Here is a 16,435-nt window from a genome sequence, read left to right as displayed (position 1 = left end):
TAGAAACAGTGAGATCTGCTTGTTGGGTCTTCACTGGTATTCTTAGTATAGGCTTCAATCTTAATAAATGTGAGTTTCTTAAGACATTGTGTCAAGTAACTCATTTCACTGATTTACTTGTTATTGGTATGTAAATATTGTACTTATTTTTGAGGTATATGTGATACCTGAATACAATATGTGATGATCAAATCAGGGTAATTAGGATATCACCTCAAACATTTTTCTTTCCTTTGTGTTGGGAACATTACAATTCTCATTTTAAAATATACAATAAATTATTAACTGATTTTCTTGCTGTACTAACCAATACTAGAACTTATTCCTTCTAACTATATTTTTGTACTCCTTAACCTACTTCTCTTTATCCCCTGTACCCTTTCCCTTCCCAGCCTCTGGTAACCACCACTCTACTCTATACTTCCATGGGATTCACTTTTTTTAAGCTCCTAACTGTGAATGAGAACATGCCATATTTGTCTTTTTGTACCTGGCCTATTTCACTTAAGGTAATGACCTCTGGTTCCATTCATGTTGCTGTAGCTGACAAGATTTCGTTCTTCTGTTGCTGAATAATATTCCATTGTGTATATATACCACATTGTCCATGTGGATTCCATATCTTGGCTGTTGTGAATAGTGCTGTAATAAGAATGGGGATGCAGATACCATTTCAATATACTGATTTCCTTTCTTTTGAATATGTATTCAGTATTGGGAGTGCTGGATCGTATATTTTATTTTTGATTTTTTGAGAGACTTCCACACTGTTTTACATAATGGCTATACAGCTTTACATTCCTACCAACAGAGTGTGTAAGCGTTCCTCTTTCTCTGCATCCTTGCCAGCACTTGTTATTTTTTGTCTTTTTTGTAATAGGTATTATAACTGAGGTGAGTTGGTATCTCATTGTGATTTTAATTTGTATTTTCCTGATGATAGTGGTGTTGAGCATTTTTTCCATATATACCTGTTGGCCTTTTGTATGTCTTCTAGTGAGAAATGTCTGTTCAGATCTTGTGCCCATTTTTAAAACAGGATTATTTGTAATTTTGAGGGTTTTTTTAGAGACAGGATCTGGTATGTTGTGTCTTCATTCTCATTGGTTTCAAATAACTTACTTATTTCTGTCTTCATTTCTTATTTACCCAGTAGTCGTTCAGGAAGAGCAGGTTGTTCAGTTTCCATGTAGTTGTGAGGTTTTGAGTGAGTTTCTTAATTCTGAGTTCTAATTTGATTGCACTGTGGTCTGAGAGACTCTTTGGTATGATTTCCATTCTTTTGCATTTGCTGAGGAGTGTTTTACTTCCAATTATGTAGTCAGTTTTAGAGTAAGTGTGATATGGTGCTGAGAAGAATGTGTATTCTGTTAATCTGGGGTGGAGAGTTCTGTAGATGTCTATTAGGTCCACTTGGTCCAGAGCTGAGTTCAAGTCCTGAATGTCCTTGTTGATCTTCTGTCTTGTTGATTTTGTCTTATATTGACAGTGGGGTGTTAAGGTCTCCCGCTATTATTATGTGGAAGTCTAAATCTCTTTGTAGGTCTCTAAGAGCTTTATGAATCTGGGTGTTCCTGTATTGGGTGCATATATATTTAGGATAGCTAGCTCTTCTTGTTGCATTGATCTCTTTACCATTGTGTAATGCCCTTCTTTGTCTTTTTTGATCTTTGTTGGTTTAAAGTCTGTTTTATTAGAGACTAGGATTGCAACCTCTGCTTTTTTTTTTTTTTTTTTTGCTTTCCATTTGCTTGGTAAATATTCCTCCATCCCTTTATTTTGAGCCTGTGTGTGTCTTTGCACGTGAGATGGGTCTCCCAAATACAGCACACCAATGAGTCTTGACTCTTTATCCAGTTTGCCAGTCTGTGTCTTTTAATTGAGACATTTAGCCCATTTACATTTAAGGTTAATCTGGGACACAGCTAAAGCAGTGTTCAGAGGGAAATTTATAGCACTAAATGTCCATAGGAGAAAGCAGGAAAGATCTAAAATTGACACACTAACATGACAATTAAAAGAACTAGAGAAGGAAGAGCATACAAATTCAAAAGCTAGCAGAAGACAAGAAATAACTAAGATTAGAGCAGAACTGAAGGAGATAGAGGCACAAAAAACCCTTCAAAAATCAGTGAATCCAGGAGCTGGTTTTTTGAAAAGATTAACAAGATAGACTGCTAGCCAGATGAATAAACAAGAAAAGAGAGAAAATCAAAGAGACACAATAAAAAATGATAAAGGGGATATCACCACTGATCCCATAGAAATACAAACTACCATCAGAGAATACTATAAACACTTGTATACAAATAAACTGGAAAACCTAGAAGAAATGGATAAATTCCTGGACACACACACCCTCCCAAGATGAAGTTGAATTCCTGAATAGACCAATAACAAGTTCTGAAATTGAGGCAGTAATTAGTAGCCTACCAACCAAAAAAAAAGCCCAGGACCAGACAGATTCACAGCTGAATTCTACCAGAGGTACAAAGAGGAGCTGGTACAATTCCTTTTGAAACTATTCCAAACAATGGAAAAAGAGGGACTCTTCCCTAACTCATTTTATGAGGCCAGTATCATCCTGATACCCAAACCTGGCAGACACACAAGAAAAAAAGAAAATTTCCTCGATGAACATCAGTGCGAAAATCCTCAATAAAATGCTGGCAAACTGAATCCAGCAGCACATCAAAAAGCTTATCCACCATGATCAAGTCAGCTTCATCCCTGGGATGCAAGACTTGTTCAGCATACGCAAATCAATAAACATAATCCATAACATAAGCAGAACCAATGGCAAAAACCACGATTATCTCAATAGATGCAGAAAATGCCTTCAATAAAATTCAAGACCCCTTCATGCCAAAACTCTCAATAAACTAGTTATTGATGGGACATATCTCAAAATAATAAGAGCTATTTATGACAAACCCACGGCTAATGTCACTGAATGGGCAAAAGCTGGATGCATCCCCTTTGAAAACCGGCACAAAACAAGGATGCCCTCTCTCACCACTCATATTCAACAAAGTATTGGAAGTTCTGGCCAGGGCAGTCAGGCTAGAGAAAGAAAGAAAGGGTATTCAGATAGGAAGAGAGGAAGTCAGATTGTCTCTGCAGATGACATGATTGTGTATTTTAAAAACCCCATCATCTCAACCCAAAATCTCCTTAAGCTGATAAGCAACTTCAGCAAAGTCTCAGGATACAAACTCAGTGTGCAAAAATTACAAGCATTCCTATACACCGATAATAGACAAACAGCCAAATCATGAGTGAACTCCCATTCACAATTGCTACAAAGAGAATAAAATACCTAGGAATCCAACTTACAAGGGATGTGAAGAACCTCTTCAAGGAGAACTACAAACCGCTGCTCAAGGAAATAAGAGAGGATACAAACAAATGGAAAAACATTCCATGTTCATGGATAGGAAGAATCAATATCGTGAAAATGGCCATACGGCCCATAGTAATTTATAGATTAGATGCTATCCCCATCAAGCTCCCATTGACTTTCTTCACAGAATTAGAAAAACCTATTTTAAATTTCATATGGAACCAAAAAAGAGCCTGCATAGCTAAGACAATCCTAAGCAAAAAGAACAAAGCTGGAGGCATCATGCCACCTGACTTCAAACTATACTACAAGGCTACAGTATACCACATAGTATGGTAGTGGTACCAAAACAGATATCATGGTACTGGTACCAAAACAGATAGACCAGTGGAACAGAGGCCTCAGAAATAACACCATACATCTACAATCGTCTGATCTTCGACAAACCTGACAAAAACAAGCAATGGGGGAAAGATTTCCCTATTTAATAAATGGTGTTGGGAAAACTGGCTAGACATATGTAGAAAATTGAAACTGGATCCCTTCCTTACATCTTATACAAAAATTAAATCAAGATGGATTAAAGACATAAATGTAAGACCTAAAACCATAAAAACCCTAGAAGAAAACCTAGGCAATACCATTCAGGACATAGGCATGGGCAAAAACTTCATGACTAAAACACCAAAAGCAATGGCAACAAAAGCCAGATTGACAGATGGCGTCTAATTAAACTAAGAGCTTCTGCATGGCAAAAACAAACCAAAAAAGCTATCATCAGAGGGAACAGGCAACCTACAGAACAGGAGAAAATGTTTATAATCTGTCCATCTGACAAAGGACTAATATCCAAAATCTTCAAAGAACTTTAATTTACAAGAAAAAAACAATCCCATCAAAAAGTGGGTGAAGGATATGAACAGACACTTCTCAAGAAGACATTTATGTGGCCAATAAACATATGAAAAAAAGCTCATCATCACTGGTCATTAGAGACATGCAGTTCAAAACTGCAATGAAATACCATCTCACACCAGTTAGAATGGCGATCATTAAAAATTCAGGAAACAACAGAAGCTGGAGAGGATGTGGAGAAATAGGAACGCGTTTACACTGTTGGTGGGAGTGTAAATTAATTCAACCATTGTGGAAGACAGTGTAGCAATTCCTCAAGGATCTAGAACCAGAAATACCATTTGACCCAGCAATCCCATTATTGGGTATATACCCAAAGGATTATAAATCACTCTATAAAGACACATGCACACGTATGTTTATTGCAGCACTGTTCGCAATAGCAAAGACTTGGAACCAACCCAAGTGCCCATCAATGATAGACTGGATAAAGAAAATGTGGTGGCCGGGCGGTGGCTCACGCCTGTAATCCAAGTACCTTGGGAGGCTGAGGCGGGTGGATCGCCTGAGGTCAGGAGTTCAAGACCAGCCCTGACCAACATGGCAAAACCCCATCTCTACTAAAAATACAAAAATTAGCCATGCGTGGTGGTGTGCGCCTGTAATCCCAGGTACCCAGGAGGCTGAGGCAGGAGAATCACTGGAACCCGGGGGCCAGAGACTGCAGTGAGCCAAGATTGTGCCGTTGTACTCCAGACTGGGTGACAGAGCAAGACTCCCATCTCAAAAAAAAAAAAAAAAAAAAAAGTGGCACATATACACCATGGAATACTATGTAGCCATAAAAAAGGATGAGTTCATGTCCTTTGCAGGGACATGGATAAAGCTGGAAACCATCATTCTCAGCAAACTAACACAGGAACAGAAAACCACTCATAAAGTGGGGGATGAACAGTGACAACACATGGACACAGGGAGGGGAACATCACACACCCAGGGCCTGTCACGGGGTCGGCGCAGGTAGGGGAGGGATAGCGTTACGAGAAATATTCCTAATGTAGACGACGGGTTGATGGGTGCAGCAAACCACCATGACATGTGTATACCTATATAACAAACCTGCACGTTCTGCACCTGTATCCCAGAACTTAAAAGTATTTTTTTTTAAAAAGCCACATCTCGCTTTCTTGCCCAAGCTGGAGTTCATTGAGCATGATTTTAGTTCAATGTAACCTTCAGTTCCTTCTATTGAGTTTTCTGAGCTCTTCATAGATTCTGGTTATTAATCCATTGTCAGATGGGTAGTTGCAAATACTTTCTCCCATTCTGTTTGTTGCCTTTTTGCTTTGTTAATTGTGTCTTTTGCTGTGCAGAGGCTTTTTATCTTGATGTAATGCCATTTGTCTTTATTTTTGCTTTAGTTGTCTGTATTTTTGAGGTCTTATATTGAAAAATTCTTGTCGAGATCAGTGTCCAGAAGTGTTTCCCCAGTATTTTCTTATAGTAATTCCATAGTTTCAGGTCTTAGAGTTGAGTCTTTAATTCCATGTGGATTTGCTATTTTGTGTATGGTGAGAGAGAGAGAGATGTAATTTCATTGTCCTGCATACAGTTATCCAGTTTTCTCGGCACCAGGTATTAAAGGAACTATCATTTCCCCATTACATGAACTCGGAGGCTTTCTCAAAAATGAATTGGTTGTAAATGTATGGATTTATATTTGAGATCTCCAGAGTTTCATTGCTCTATGTGTTTTTATGCCAGTACCATGCTGATTTGGTTACTATAGCTTATTGTAACTTTTGAAGTCAGGTAGTGTAATGTCTCCAGCTGTGTTCTTTTTGCTCAGGATTGCTTTGGCTATTCAGGGTCTTTTGTGGTTCCATGTAAATTTTAGGATTTTTTTTTTTTCCTGTTTCTGTGAAGAATGTCATTGGTATTTTTATAGGGATAGCATTGAATCTGTAAATTGCTTTGGGTATTGTTGCCATTTTAACAATATTATTTCTTCCAATCCATGAACATGAAATATTTTTCAATTTTTTTGTGTGTGTCCTCTTCAGTTTCTTTCTCTTCTTTTCTCTTTTTGAGACAGTCTCACTTCATCACCCAGGCTGGAATTCAGTGGCACAATCTCGGCTCATTGCAACCCCCACCTCCCGGGTTCAAGCTATTCTCGTGGCTCAGCTTCTCAAGTAGCTGGGATTACAGGCATGTGACACCATGCCTGGCAAATTTTTGTAATTTTAGTAGAGTTGGGGTTTCACCATGTTGGCTAGGCTGGTTGTGAACTCCTGGCCTCTAGTGATGCGCCTGCCTTGACCTACCAAAGTGCTGGGATTAAGGCATGAGCCACCATACCGAGCCCCTCTTCAATTTCTTTCACCAATGTTTTATAGTTTTCCTTATATAGATAATTTACTTCTTTGGTTAAATTGACTCCTAGGTATTTGATATTTTTTGTAGCTGTTGTAAATGTGATTGCTTTCTTGATTTATTTTATACATTGTTCGTTGTTGGTGTATATAAATGCTACTTATTTTCGTATGTTGATTTTGCATCCTGCTACTTTACTGAATTTATCAGTTCTAAAAGCTTTTTGGTGAAGTCTTTAGGTTTTTCTAAGTATAAGATCGTGTCATCTGTCAACAAGACTAATTTGACATCTTCCTTGTCAATTTAGATATCCTTTATTTCTCTTGCCTAATTGCTCTGGTCGGGACTTTCAGTACTGTGTTGAATAAAAGTGGTGAGAGTGGGCATCCTTGTATTGTTTCAGATCACAGAGGAAAGGCCTTCGCTTTTTCCCTCAGCTTGATGTTAGTTTGTGAATTTGTCGTATATGGCCTTCTATTATTTTGAGATACGTTTATTCTATACCCTGTTTTTTGGGAATTTTTATCATGAAGGGATGTTGAATTTTATCAAATGCTTTTTCTTCATCTATTGAGATGAGACCGTATGGTTTTTTCTCCTTTGTTCTGTTAATGTGATATATCACATTTATTGATTTGTATATGTTGAACTCTCTTTGCATCCCTGGGATGAATCCTACTTGATCATGGTAATTGATCTTTTGAATGTGTTGTTTAATTCAGTTTGCTAGTATTTCATTGAGGATATTTGTGTTTACGTTCATCAGTGATGTTGGCCTGTAGTTTTCTTTTTTTGTTGCATCCTTGTCTGGTTTTGTTATCAAGGTAATACAGCCCTTGTAAAATGATTTTGGAAATATTCTCCCCTCTTCAATATTTTTGAGTAGAAGAGTTTGCAGTAGAATTGGTATTACTTCTTAAAATACTTTTTGTAAAATTCATCAGTGAAGCCATCAGGTTGTGGGCTTTTCTTTGATGGGAGACTCTCTATTACACCTTGTATCATTGACTCATTAATTGGCTTATTGAGGCTTTCTGTTTCTTCATGGTTCAATCTTGATAGGTTGTATGTGTCCAAGAATTTATCAGTTTCTTCCAGCTTTTCTAATTTGTTAGCAAATATTGTTCATCGTAGTCTCTTTAAGAGTCTTTGTATTTCTGCAATAATGGGTATAGTGGCTGAGTTTCAAGAAAACCAAGGGAATCTTGGTTAACTCTTTTTGGTTTATTTTTCTTTTGGTAATTGTCTTTTATTTCCTGGCCTAGAAAGTCCCTTAGCCAGAGTCAGAAGCCCACCTAGATTCAAGGGGAGGAAATACAGATTCCATGTATTAACAGAAAGTGTATCAAAGTCACATTGGAAAAAGGGCATATTAAACATTAAGTAATTTAATGTTAGCTGCTTTGTCTAGTAAAATTAATTTAGAAAATTTAGGTTAGCTTTTTATGAGAAAATAAAATCAAGTGTTATAGAAAAGACCAAAATGATTGAGAAGATAACTTTTATACCAGTTTAGTTTAAGGAGTCACTTTAACTAGAAATATTACCCAGATTCTTAAAGCTCTTCAAGTTAGGTCATAATTTCTTTTAATTTAGCTGTCTCAATTTGCTTTCCTTTGCTTATTCTCACTTATTCTAACAGCAAGCTACTCGTCTTTTTGACACCCTCCCTCCCTTTACAGCTTCAGCAAACATCTCAAGTTTTATTAAAGGGTAAGTGTACTTAAAGCATAATGAGGTGGTTCTCTTGGTGGGATCTTAACATGTACAGTAATTATAAATGAGGTAATTCTGGAGTAAAGAGTAGGGTGTTTATTATGTTCGTTGCATTTTTTCCCCCTTTTTTGTATGTGCTGCTTTATGTAGCATTACATCAGGTTGTGGGTTGAGCCTTGGAACTTAACTCCAGAGTTTATTAACACTTGTTTCTTCACATCTGGACTCGGAACTGCCCTATTTCTTCAAGAGAAGAAGAAAGAGTTAGGCACTGAGAACCCTTGATATGTTTCCTATGTTAATTAAAGGGAGAACTAAAGTTGTAGACAGCTGAGCAGCAATTATTGACATTCCATCTTCTCTCCCATTCCAGTCCGCATTTGGTCTCTTGCCTACAGTGATTTAAACTGGGCAGCCTGGCTGAGCTAGGACTCAGTAAAGTGCAGTCAGCAGACTAGTATTGGTGCTGGAACTGTTAACAGCTTAGGACAAGATAAGGAAATTTGGTGTAAGCATCTAGACACCTTACGGCAATTTGATAGTGATTTTATGTCGAAATTCTAATGACGGAAATTTTGTGTTTGGCTTAGGTATGTCTTTTTTTAAAAAAAACTTCATTTTTCTAGAAATTCCTTTTCATTGTATTTTACAAAAGAATTGGTCTGTGATAGGTTGGAAATTAAAACTGGTTCTTCATCACAGATGAGAAGGACTGGTCTAAGCCATGTAAAAACAGTTTTTGGTTTTAAAATCTTTTCATTTCTGCTTTGATAATTTATTGAAAAAGATATTCTGTAGTGTGCAAAAGTGGCAGATCTCTGTGAATAATTAATCTTGAAAAGTTTTAAAAAATGTAATTGGTCACAGAAACAGAAGGGCTACGATAACAAAGCCCTGTGAAAAGATTACCTTTCCATGGTGAGGGGGTGAAAGACGTTCTTCATTTAGAGACAGACAAAGAATTGGCAGCCCCAGCTGTTCAACTTTAGCCAAGGATCAGAAACAAATACAGAACCACACAACCAACACAGGGAAGTCTGTTAATTGGTAGAAACAGAATAGTCATTGTAGCAGAAAGCAACTCTTGAAACTTGTCATTCTGTAGTTGAGGCCATTTTTTTGAACTGACCAACCCGTGATGAGTGCCCAAAGAGGTGACCCAGATGCCAGGATCTCAGAACCCTCAAGACCAACAAAAAGACAAACATGAAGACATGTGAATGCCACCAACAGGGTACTTGGGAGGATAACAGCATGAGGCACAGACCTTCCCGGAGAGAGTTGAAGAAGGCCTGATGGCAAATATATTGCCTATTTGAGAATTTATAGCACAGATCAGATTTTGACAAGCAGATAAAACATTAAAGTGTAAAACAAAATAGCATTCTTTTTTTATTTTTATTTTTTCTTTTGCTAAGTTCTGAAAGGATAGGAGCAAAATCACATTCTATAGTGGAAAACTGCTTCATTCTGGTAACATTGCAACAGAGGTTTATCTTGTAAAAAATGTTTTGGCCTAGTTTTTGAAGATAAATGATAGTTTTATTTGTTCTTTCCTAACCTTTATGTTTTACTACCCCACCCTTTTTCTGGGGGTGTGGGGCAGCTATGGTACTTGGCAGTGACTTCTAAAACAATGCTGTACGCAAGTGGTAATGGTGGGCATCCATGTCTTATTTCCAGTTTGGGGAGGGGAAATTTTTTTCGTACTAGAACAATGCTGTACGCAAGTGGTAACAGTGGGCATCCATGTCTTATTTCCAGTTTGAGGAGGGGAAATTTTTTCCCACTAGTATTTACATTTCATATAGATACTCTTCATCAGATGTACGAAATCTCATCCTATTTCTAGTTTGCTACGAGTTTTTATCATGAGTGGTTGGTAAACTTTATCATATGTGTTTTCTGCATGTATCAAGGTAACTGGCTGTTCTTTCTGAAAATGTGGTAAATTACACTGATTGCTTTTTGAATGAATACCTTTCTTTTATTCCTAGAGTAAACTTTTGGTCATGACATGTTATTCCTTTAAAATATTGCTGGATTAAGTATGCAAATTGTTAAGATTTTTGCATCTGTGTTTATAAGAAAGGTAGACTTATATCATTTCTCATCCTGTTCTGTCAAGTTTTGATATCACTGTTCTGCAGGTGTCATAAAACAAGTTGGGAAATGTTCTGTATCTGTTTTCTGGAAGAATTTGTGTAAGATTAACATTTCTTAATTTGTTGAAAGAATTAAAATGTTCCTTTGTGGGGAGGATTTTAGATGGACTATTTTAAATAGAACAGTCTAGTTTCATTTTATATTGTTTCATTTTGCTATGTTGTGTTTTGCAAGGAATTGTGCTTATCTAAATTTTCAAATTCATTGGCATAAAGTTATTAATAATCCCTTATTGTATTACTCATTATCTCTTACCTCTTATTATCTTCTCCATTATTGATGTTGCTAGTTTCTCCTGACTCATTTTATCTTTGATCAGTCTTTCGAGAGGTGTATCAGTTTTGTTTTTTAGAAGAGTAACTTTTGATTTTGTTTTGCTTTTAAGTTGTCCTTTTAAATATGCATTCTTCTTTTAATTAAAAAATTTTCATTGGTACATAGTGGGTATATATATAAATTTATGGGGTACATGAGATGTGTTCATATAGGCATACAGTGCATCATAATCACATCAGGCTAAATGGGGTATCCATCACCTCAAACATTTCTCATTTTTTTGGTGTTACAAACATTCTAATTATACTCTTAGTTATTTTTAAATGTACATTTTTGTTGGCTGTAATCCCTAGTTGTGCTACCAGATACTAGATGTTATGCATTCTCTTTTTCTGTAAATTAACCATCCTCCCTTCACAGATGTATATTCTTAGAGATACTCAACTATCACTTCTAATACATGAATTTAAATATGTAATTTTTTTTTTTTTTTTTAAAGGAGACAGGGTTGTGCTCTGTTGCTCAGGCTGGAGTGCAGTGATACAGTCATAACTTAAGCTCTGGGGCTTAAGCAGTCCTCCTGCCTCAGCCTCCCAAGGAGCTGGGACTATAGGCACACACCACCATGCCCAGCTAATTTTAAAATTATTTTGTAGGGATCTCACTGTGTTGCCCAGGCAGGTCTTGAACTTCTGGCCTCAAGCTGTCCTCCCATCTCAGCCTCCAAAAGTGCTGGGATTACAGGCATGATTCCCTGTGTCCTGCCAAACATATAGATTTTACTCTAAGCATAGCTCTGTCTACTTTCACAGTTTTGATATTTCTTTTCAGTGCATTATTTAATTCAAAATACTTTTGAGTCTCTTTTTGACTTAAAGGGTTACTTGAAATACACTGCTTAATTTCCTGACAATGGAACATTTTCTAGTTATTTTGTAATTGTTGTCTAGCCTAATGCTAGACACAGAATATACTTTGAATAATTTTAGTCCCTTGATATTTATTGAATCTTGCTCTTTCACTCAGCATATGGGCAACTTTAGAAAATATTTCTTGTGTACTTGCAAAGATTATGTATTATCCTATTAGGTATAGTGTCAGTTAGATCAGATTTGTTCATCGTGCTCTTCAGATCTTCTATAGGGTACCAAAAGTTATAAGGGTGTATTCATGTATACTCAGAAGTGCCACCCCATTCCTGCACTTTCCATCTTGGTCACACCTCTCCCATGTGTAACCAATCTCACTGGACTCCCATTTCTACTTTATGGAGTTATTTTGCACATATGAGCAGACACATTTGTATTTTCCTATTTTCCCCATTTTATTCAAAAGGTATGCTGTGGCTGTGATTTGCACTTTGGGTTTTTAACTTAATAAATCCTGGAAATCATACTTAGTCAATTATAGGGCTCTTCTTTCCTTTCCCCCCGCCCCCAACAGATTCATAGTACTCCATTATGGGAATGTACCATAGTTTATTCCATTAGTCTCCCATGAATGGGCATTTAGGTGTTCCCTAATACTTTGCAAGGCTGCAGTGAATAACCTTATGCATATGTATTTTCATGTTGTTGTTAAACATATCTCTTCACTTGGGATGATTATAACAAAATACATAAACTGGGTGGCTTATAAACAACAGAAACTTATTTCTCACTGGTCTAGAGGCTGGAAGTCCTAGATAAGAGTGACAGTATGGTGGAGTTCTGGTGAGGGCCCTTTTTTTCGGGTTTCAGACTGTGGACTTAGATGCTCAGGCATATCTCTGGAGAGCAGAGACAGGAAGCATGCTCTTGGACTTTCACAAGGACACTAATCCCATTCATGAGGGCCTCACCATTATGACCTCATCTAGTCCACATTGCCTCCAAAAGACCCTACCTTGTAATAGCATCACATTGGGGAGTATGGTCTCAACTTACTAATTTTGGGAGCACACAAATGTTTAGTTTGTAACAGTGTATCTTTTCATAAATTTCTAGAAGTGGAATTGCTGGATCAGAAGGCACATGTAGTTTTGTTATTGTCAAATTCCTCTTTATCCATATGATAGAAAATTCACATTCCCATGAGTAGTGTATGAGAGTTCCTGTTTCCCCGCATCCTTACCAGCGGACAGGGTACTGCTGTGACCTTTTTAAAAAATCGACAGTTGTTTATGTATTTGTATTTTCACAGAGGTAAAATTCCCATAACATAAAATTTACCATTTTAACAACTTCAAAGTGTACAATTGAGTGTTTTTTAGTATATTCAACCATCACCATGATCAAAATTCAAACCATTTCTCTCATCCCCAAAAGAAACTCCTTACCTATTAGCAGTCATTCCCAACTCTGCCCTACCCCTAGCCACTGGCAGCTGGTAATCTTTCTTCTCTATAGATTTGTGTATTCCTTCATATAAGTGGAATCACAATTTGTGATCTTTCATGTCTGATTCCTTTGTAGTATAATGTTCTCAAGGTTGCTCCGTGCTGTAGCATGTATCAGTGCTTCATTTCTTTTTTTGCTGAACAATATTTCATTGTTGGGTATACCACATTTTGTTAATCTGTTTATCCAGTGAAAGATGTGGATATTTGGGTTATTTTCACTTTTCAGTGTTGTGGGTAATGCTGCTGTGAACATTCACATGTGAGGGTGTTTCATTTTGTTTTATCTCAGGGTCTCTCTCTGTCACCTAAGCTGGAGTGCAGTGGCATGATTACAGCTCACTGCAGCCTCGACCTCCTGGGCTCAAGCAAGCCTCGGCCTCCCAAGTAGCTGGGACTACAGGCACATGCCACCATGCCCAGTTAATTTTTGTGGTTTTTGTAGAGATGGGGTTTTGCCATGTTGCCCAGGCTGGTCTTGAACTCCTGAGCTCAAGCAATCTACCTGCCTGAGTCTCCCAAAGTGCTGGGATTACAGGCATGAGCCAGTATGCCCAGCCGTGAGTTTTTATTTGGACATACATTTTCAGTTCTTTTGGGCGTATGTCTACCTAGAAATGGAATGGTAGGTTCACATGGTAACTCCGTGTTTAACCTTTTGAGGAGCTGCCAAACTATTTTCATAGCAGTTGCACCATTTTATACTCTTCCAGCAATGTAGGAAGGTGCCAGTTTCTTCACATCCTTGCCTACACTTGGTATATCTTTTTAATTAATTGGATTGTCTTTTGCATTCTTTTCTATCATTTCTCCCCTCATTTTAAAAGAATTTCTGTATATATATAGGGTATTAGCTTATTTCTGTGATACATGGTACATGTGTTTTTCTTTTGTGTTTTTGGCATCTTTTGACTTGGTTTATGGTTTTCCTTTTACTGTGCTGTCATATCATTTTTTTTTTTAACTAATTGGAAAGTGATTTGGATGAAAAGATGTTATTTGTGCTTTGTTTGATACCAACAGAGGGTTGGCCCTTTTCTTTGCTGGGCAGATAGTGGGGAGCTGACAGGGTCTGGCTCTGTCCCCCAGGCTGGAGAGCAGTGGCACGATCTCGGCTCATTGTAGCGTTCCCCTACTGGGTTCAAGTGATCCTCCCACCTCAGCCTCCCAAGTAGCTGGGACCCAGGCTTGCGCCACAACTCCTGGCTCTTTATTGTATTTTTTTGTAGAGATGGGGTTTTGCCAAGGTGGCTAGGTTGGTCTTGAACTTTTGAGCTCAAGCAGTCTGCCTTCCTCAGCCTCCCAAAGTGTTGGGATTATAGGCATGAGCATCTGTGCCTGGCTGGATCTGTGGTTTTGTGTTTGTGTGTGTGTTTGTTTTGAGACAGTCTTACTCTGTGGTCCAGGCTGACGTGCAGCAATGTAGTCAGAGCTCACTATAGCCTCAACCTCCTGGGCTCAAGCTGTCCTCCCACCTTAGCCTCCTGAGTAGCTGGGACTACAGGAACACACTACCATGCCCAAGCTAATTTTTGTATTTTTTAGTAGAGACAAGGTCTTGTCATGTTGCCCAGGCTGGTCTCAAACTCCTGGGTTCACGCAGTCTTCCCGCCTCAGCCTTCCAAAGGGCTGGGATTACAGGCATGAGCAGCCATACCTGGCCTGCCATGATGGATCTGAGCAGGTATTGTACTCCAGGTTTACAAAGTTCCCTTTGCTTCTGCACCCAGCTGTTCTCATTGCAAGCCTGGGAATGTCCTGATATTATTCTGGTTTATTCCTGAGGTCTTACTCCTGTTTTCTAAATGCTTTCACTGTTTTGAGAGGCTCCTTCTCAGCTCAGGTTCAGGATTCAGTAACTGTCTTCAGGAGACAACCCGCAGAGTGTTTGACACAGTCTCCACCCTTCCTTCTCACCAGAATCCAAGATTTGATCTCTTGCTGCCAAAAGCTCTGCTGGTTTCTCTCCCATTAGTAGACTTTTCCTGGCCCTTCAAGCTCTGAAGGGCTCAGAATTGGCAAATGCCCTGTGGGAAAAAGCAGCCAGTTGTTAAGTATCATTTCCCGTCTTCATCTGTGTCACTCATTGTCTTGGTTGCCTCAGAATGTCTTCGTCTTGAGCCCTTCAAACATTGTTTGGGTTAAAAAGATTTTTAATCTGGATTTTCGTTTTTCTCAGTGGGTGTTCAGGCTTGTGCAGGCTATTTCTTCACACTCAAATAGAAGCTCTTTATCACACTTAAAAAATGTAATTGTGCATGCTTTTTTCATTTTGTTTTCAGTTGCTCTCTGTCTGATTCTCCTGTTAACAGTGAGTTGGTTAAGCCAGGGACCTTATTTTAATTATAGTGTTGTTAATCACCAGTGTGTAGTATATGTAATGACATTCATTGAATTTGTATTATACGAAGAAAGAACTTTTCTCTTAGGTAAAAGTTTTCAAAAGTAGGCAGCAAATTCACAAATTTGGCTTTGCTATGAGATTTTCCAACAAATATAAAGGCTATGATAATAAAAGGGGTGGGGATGGGGGTGTTATATTGTTTGTAGATACTTTTTGACACAGCTGAAATTGGAGTCCTGGCCTTTTAATAATTTGTTTAACAAATATTTATTCTGTAAATCAGGTCCTACTCTGGGTGTGGGGAGAGATAGCGATTATTTTAGTGGGTTAGGTCTCTATTCTCCTCAGGCTCCTTCTGCATATAACTTGAGAGAGTATAGGACATTTCGTATAAACATCAACATATCACATTGTAATTGGTAGATTTCAAGTATTATACACCAAAAATTATTTTGTTCTCTTAACAGAATATGACAGATACCTAGCATCTAGCAAAATAATGGCAGCTGCTTACCTTGACCCCAACTTGAATCACACACCAAATTCGAGTACTAAGACTCACCTGGGTACTGGTATGGAACGTTCTCCTGGTGCGATGGAGCGAGTATTAAAGGTCTTTCATTATTTTGAAAGCAATAGTGAGCCAACCACCTGGGCCAGTATTATCAGGCATGGAGATGCTACTGATGTCAGGGTAAGTACGTTTTCCATGAGACATCTTTAATGTTTATTTAGGTTAAAATTTAATGGCGTGTATGAAGAAAGATAGTGTAATAATTTTCATTTAACTTATCAGGGACTTTTCATATTACAGAAACGTTATTTTTAAGATTTATTAGTTAATATGTGACTGACCAGAGTTCTAATTGTTGTAAAGTTTCTTAGAAAAATAGTGACTGAATCATATTTTAGTCATAAAATGCCATTGACTTGTTTTTCCCTCGTAGGTTTCTTTTTTTTAACTCTTGGGTGAGTACTAGGA

At 37.8% G+C, this 16,435-nt stretch overlaps 1 protein-coding gene across 48 annotated transcripts in view; it reads left to right on the top strand.

The window, feature by feature from the left end:
• The window catches only part of PTK2 (protein tyrosine kinase 2), a 357,319-nt gene that overhangs the window by 95,134 nt on the left and 245,750 nt on the right, over window positions 1-16,435 (top strand). For all 48 annotated transcript variants that reach the window (XR_013397442.1, XR_013397443.1, XM_077944113.1 and 45 more), the window contains one exon: window positions 15,921-16,147. Coding sequence is in view for 46 of the 48 variants with exons in the window: in XM_077944093.1 (XP_077800219.1) it covers window positions 15,953-16,147 (195 nt within the window). In the remaining 2 variants the exon portion in view is untranslated. The remainder of the gene's footprint in view (window positions 1-15,920; window positions 16,148-16,435) is intronic.

The sequence above is a fragment of the Macaca mulatta genome, chromosome 8 (assembly GCF_049350105.2).
Source record: "Macaca mulatta isolate MMU2019108-1 chromosome 8, T2T-MMU8v2.0, whole genome shotgun sequence".
In the NCBI taxonomy this organism is placed as follows: Eukaryota; Metazoa; Chordata; class Mammalia; order Primates; family Cercopithecidae; genus Macaca; species Macaca mulatta.
This window is presented reverse-complemented; position numbering and strand designations above follow the sequence as displayed.